The sequence below is a fragment of the Orycteropus afer genome, unplaced genomic scaffold (assembly GCF_000298275.1).
Source record: "Orycteropus afer afer isolate SDZICR_OR568_19922 unplaced genomic scaffold, OryAfe1.0 scaffold00127, whole genome shotgun sequence".
NCBI classification, from domain to species: domain Eukaryota; kingdom Metazoa; phylum Chordata; class Mammalia; order Tubulidentata; family Orycteropodidae; genus Orycteropus; species Orycteropus afer.
This window is the reverse complement of record NW_006921714.1, coordinates 5,990,682-5,996,435: the sequence shown is the minus strand read 5'-3', so window position 1 is coordinate 5,996,435 and position 5,754 is coordinate 5,990,682. Positions and strand designations below refer to the sequence as shown.

General features: G+C 41.3%; 1 protein-coding gene across 1 annotated transcript in view; it reads right to left on the bottom strand.

Moving 5' to 3' along the window:
• UNC79 (unc-79 homolog, NALCN channel complex subunit) overlaps positions 1-5,754 on the bottom strand; it is a 284,033-nt gene that overhangs the window by 33,636 nt on the left and 244,643 nt on the right. The window contains exon 44 of the mRNA XM_042781482.1: positions 665-742. Coding sequence (XP_042637416.1) covers positions 665-742 — 78 coding nt within the window. The remainder of the gene's footprint in view (positions 1-664; positions 743-5,754) is intronic.

Sequence of the window (5,754 nt, the reverse complement as noted above, 5' to 3'; positions counted from 1 at the left end):
TGACGGACATGTGCCATCAGTCAGTTACTGTCATTTCCCGTCTTCAGGCCTATCAATGACACGCTGAGCAGTTATACCAAATGGTTCACCACCAGATGATAATGAACATTTTCAAACTTCTAAAAAGTATCTTATAAAGGAAAAGAAGGCATTACAATGCTTATCTTCTTCTGGGCTTCATTCAATCGAACTTGTCAACCAGAGCCAGTGTAAGAAAATTGTTTCTGGAAAAACTGAACTTTAATCAAATCTACTCCCTGTCTCTGGTAACTCCTTTTCTCTCCCTTAACTGGCTGCTTCCATTGGTATTCATGCCTTTTGGAATTAAAAGTTTCTAGTAGCAAGGAGGAGTTTAAATTCTCCTCAGCACACTTTTAAACAAGATGCTAAGACATTTTCAATTTTACTATGTTTGTTTCATGACTCCATGTTTGTACGATCCCATTTATACGAAATATCTAGAGGCAAGAGTCAAGAGACCAAAGTTTATTAGTGGTTACCAGGGACAGGTGGGCAGGGCTGGGGAAGCAAGACTCATTGTTAAGGACACAGAAGGAAAAAAAAAAAAAAAAAACTGACCAGGACACAGGCCAAAATATGTCTTTGTTAAATGAGGAGATGGGAAGAATGATCCAAGTGGGCGATTAGCTCGGTCAGGACTTACTCCAGGTATGGAGGAGATCATCTGCTTGCTCAGGATGGTTGACTCGGCTAGTCTGGTCCCAGCGTCTGCACAGGTAAACTAAGAAGGAATGGAAAGGATACTCATGTTTAAGAGCCCTTGACAGTGACAATGTATAATTGTATTAACTTGGCTTAATTTCATTCATGTTTACTTTCTGACACTCTGCCCTAGAAAGATTAGACTTGCTAATCATGCCGGTTCATTTCTATTAGAAATTCAGACCCGCAGCACCAAGATGAGCACATGAAGTCTCGCTGTACCCAGACAGCTGAGTGGCATTGAGACAGTCCATTCATCCAAGGAAGAAATACAAGATGTCAGCACTGTCAGATTTATTTTGAAGTCAATCTATTTAACTTTCTTGGCAGTACCATCTTTTTATGATTTCTATCATACCATACATTCAGAATAACAATGGCAAAGCAACCACCCTCAAAGTGGAGTAAATACCCTGTTTCTTCCCCACGTGTCTGGTCTCAGCCTTCCTGGCCCCCTTCATCCACTGCTGTGCCCTGTTCCAGCCTATGGATCCATTTAGGCTTCACCAATAGGCAGGGCTGTTAGGGTCCTTCAAGCCTTTTGACTGGTTGCTTGCTGGGCTCAAAAGCCACTTCCTCTGTGCTAGTAATGACCTTGACTCTGCCTGGGCCCTCACGGAACCCTGCCTACTCTTCCATTACAGCAGCCATGTTAGGAGGTTGGGATGGCCTCTAGTCCATTTCCCAACCCAATGCGAGCTCTCAGGGAGCACAGAATTGCTGTACCTTACTCCCAGCAGCAGCTTGGTGCCCAGCTTCTCAGGGTTCACAGCAAGTGTTTATGAAATGAATTGATTGACCAACTGGGACTTGAGATAGTAATGGCGATGAATCTGCCAGGTTATATTTTATTTGTTTTACTATATAGGTTTTTACAGGTATTTCCACTTAATGCAATATCCAATCATAACACTGGTAGGTTAGACAACATGCAAAGTAAGCATGGACTTACTTGTGCTTACTCACTAATCTATAGTGAATAATTTCACACCTCTGATGTAGTTAAAAAAATGAACATGAACTAGTTCACTACAGATTAAGTAAGCATAAGTAACCCCATACTTGCCTTGCTTATTGGGCAATCCAACACTGCATCCAACTATTTATTAATGGTTTTAGAAGAATTAAGCACAGTCTGGAGAGCTTGAGTGAGTAATCAGGTCCTGTTTCATTTCTTTCCTGGTCCCCGGCCAGTGGCAATAGTGACTTTGGGATCCAGAGCTGCTCCTATAGGGGTTCAGAGGCTCTGAAATTGGCGCCCCCCCTCCTTTGATTTTATGTCTCTCTCATGCTGGCAGAGCATGGGAAGCTAGGCAGGTCAAGAGTGAGAATTCACCTGGGCAGGCTCAGCCCCCGCAAACTGTGGAGAAGTAACATGGGGGGAGGTAGTAAGAAAATCCCAAGGAGGCCAGATGAGGAGCTATGGGACAAAGGAACAGACATAGCCTGTTGGCAGGCTAATCAAGGGTCATTCTTAACAGGTAGCAGCAGGTCTCAGTTGACACGCATGGTGGAGCTCTTAACCACAAGCCTTCTGAGGGGAAGGAGCCTTTAGACTTCTTGTTTGGAACCAAGCGATGGTCTTCTGGTGTGGCCCTCTGTGGAAGGCATTTGGGGTGCTGGTGACAGAGCTAGGGGTGAGAGGGTGGCCAGCCAGGCTAGTGGTGCCTGGGAGCCACCTCCCAGGAGTGGACACGAATCTCCATTCTCACACTTCTGTTTCCAGGTGCCTCTGATGCAATTGCAGAAAGCTGAAGAAGCTATTTGGCTATGAACTCTGAATCTGGCGAAGGAGGTACCAGCTGGTAACATCCAGAAGATCACCCCAACTTTCTTCAGTTTTATTCAGGCATGCCTATGTCTGCTCACCCACCTGGACTTATTTCTAACAGATGGAAGAGTAAGTAAATAGGGTTTAAAAAAAAAAAAAGTAAAGCCTCCATTTTAGCCAAAACCAATAAATAACAAAAGTCAAAGCTGTGATACTTGCTAGAATGACACAGTGAAAAGGAGGATACTCCCCACCTCCAACCACGTTTTCTCCTAAGTTTATTTTCAAAAGCTATCAGAGTCTGCAATCAAAGTTCCAAAGTCTCTGTGAGCACACCACCATTTCAATTCGTTTCTTTACCACAGAAATAAGAGACTCCCCAGCTGAGAGAGGCCACAGGGGATGACAGAGGGCACCGAAGGTGGAAGGGAAGGCGAGCAAGCAGGCGCCTGGCACAAACAAGCACGTGCTCAGCATGGCTGGCAGCGGGGGGACAAGCTAAGAGGTCACACTCGCATCTCTGATTTGTGGTAACTCTCACAAGTCAGGATTAATCAAAAATCATACTGACAGGCATGGAGAAGCCTCAGAAAGGCTGGTGTATTCGAAGGAACAAAAGTACCTAACCATCTAGAACCATCTATTATTTGTTTTTTATCATTGCACTTTTAATCCAGCGTATTTCTCCATAATCTGCACAACTCATGCCTTAATAAACCTCTGTTTACTTTATATAGCTGCTGACTAGGTATTGAAAAAAAATGAACTCAATACAATTTTATAGAATTGCTCAACAAATAAAGCTCTAACTAAAACCAGAGGAGGAGATGATGCAGTAGAAGGAAGAATTCTACACATTTGGTGAGAAATAGTAAAAATACCCCTGGAAGATGCACTATTGCCTGGTGAATACAAAAAGCACAAGAGAAACACGGTATCCATTGTGTGTCATTACTAAACGACTTCATTACCTAAATGAAACCCAAAATAGTATCTCCACCTCTCATCCCTAGAGTGATCAGATTGTTACCAACTCAACTAATATTAATAACCACATGTCAATAGTAACTGGGAGTTAAAGGCAACAGCCCTAGCTGTGCCATCCTTTGTCCTCAGCCCACAGCTCACCTATCTTTAAAAGAAAACCTTTCACCCACCTGAGTATCAAGTTTGAATATGCAGGCATGCCCTGCGAGGAAGTGGGAGTGCTATATGTAAATTAGCAGAATGCCTACCCTTGACACACAATAGGAGCTTAAGAAGTTCTTTTTGATTGGAGCCTAAATATTCTTTAGGGTCGCCTTTCATGAGTTATCACTCTATTATGAAGACTGGTTTAATCCATCTCAAGAACAATTATAATACCCTATTACACATAAAATATCTACAGCAGACCAGCTGAGAAGAAAAATGTGCAAAGACCTGAATTAAAACACTAGGACAGTGCACCCACCCACAATGCAGAACTAACTATGGCTTACAATTGACAATTTCTATTTCAAAGAATTATTATTTTTTTTCCTACCTGGCAAATTCATTTCCGACCCCATGCCTCTTTTTCTTAAAACAAACAAACAAACAAACAAACAAACAAAATCCACTTGAACCTTTGAGATCAGCTGACTACACATAAGAAAAACAAATCATGAGAATCACGGCCGGAGAACCACAATATGGTGGGCTCAGAAATTTCCCATGATGCCACCAGGCCTCCAGAAAAAGTTCCGAGGAATTAAACAATAGATTATTGACTAGTGCCTACTACTCCCTTGAAACACTTAGAACTTGGGTGGCCCCACTTTCCTTGAGAAAGTGTGCTACTGTCTTTTAAGAGGGTCTTTCTTACTGCCAGAGTAAAACAGACTAGGAAGAAGGAAGAGGCCATCCACTTCTCAAAGAATTGGCCAGTGAAAACCTTATGAATAGCAGTAAAACATTGTCTAATATATTACTGGAAAACTTTATGAATAGACCAGAAACATTGTGTGATATAATGCTGAAAGATGAGCCTATCAGGATGGTAGTTACCAATATATGACTGGGGAAGAGCTGACTCCTCAAAGTAGAGATGAGCTTAATGATATGGATGGAGTAAATCTTTCAGGGCCTCCACTGGCTGATGTAGCACAACTCAAAATGAGTAGAAACAGATGCAAACATCCATTAATAATTGGAACATGGAATGCATGAAGTATGAATCTAGGAAAATTGGAAGTTGTCAAAAATGAAATGAATGCATAAAGATTGATATCCTAGGCATTAGTGAGCTGAAATGGCCATTTTGAATATGATCCACTATGCTGGGAATGACAACTTGAAGAGGAATGGTGTGGCATTCATCATCACAAAGACTGTTTCAAGATCTGTCCTAAAGTACAATGCTGTCAGTGACAGGATAATATCCATATGCCTACAAGGAAGACCAGTTAATACTATTATTATTCAAATTTATGCAGCAACCACTAAAGCCAAAGATGAGGAAATTGAAGATTTCTACAAACTTTTGCAGTCTGAAATTGATCAAACATGCAATCAAGACATGTTGATTATCACCAGTGACTACAATGTAAAAGTTGGAAACAAAGAAGAGTCACCAGTAGTTGGAAAATTTGGCCTTGGTGACAGAAATAATGCTGGAGATTGCATGATAGAATTTTGCAAGACCAACAACTTATTCATTGCAAGTACCTTTTTTCAACAACATAAACAATTGCTATACATGTGGACTTCACCTGGTGGAATACACAGGAATCAGATTGACTACATCTATGACAAAAGGTGATGGAGAAGCTCAGTATCTTCAGCCAAAACCAGGCCAGGAGCTGATTGTGGAACAGACTATCAACTGCTCATATGCAAGTTCAAGTTAAAGTTGAAGACAATTAAAACAAGTCCATGAGAGCCAAAATATGACCTTGAATATATTCCTCCTGACTTTAGAGACCATCTAAACAATAGATTTGATGCAATGAATACCAATGACTGAAAACCAGAGGAATTATGGGATGACATCAAGAACATCATCCATGAAGAAAACAAGAGGTAATTAAAAAGACAAGAAAAGACCAAAACGGATGTCAGAAGATGTGGAGAGCCAGGAATCTGGTCTTGTGAAGATGCTTATCTCAGAGACAGCGATCTTTAATAAAACAAAAGGCTCTTACTTATGTCCTTTCTATTTCTCCATACTAACCATACCTTGACCTTTTAAATAGTGTTTGTATAAACTTTCCAGTACTCCTTAGAAATGCTTTCTTTGC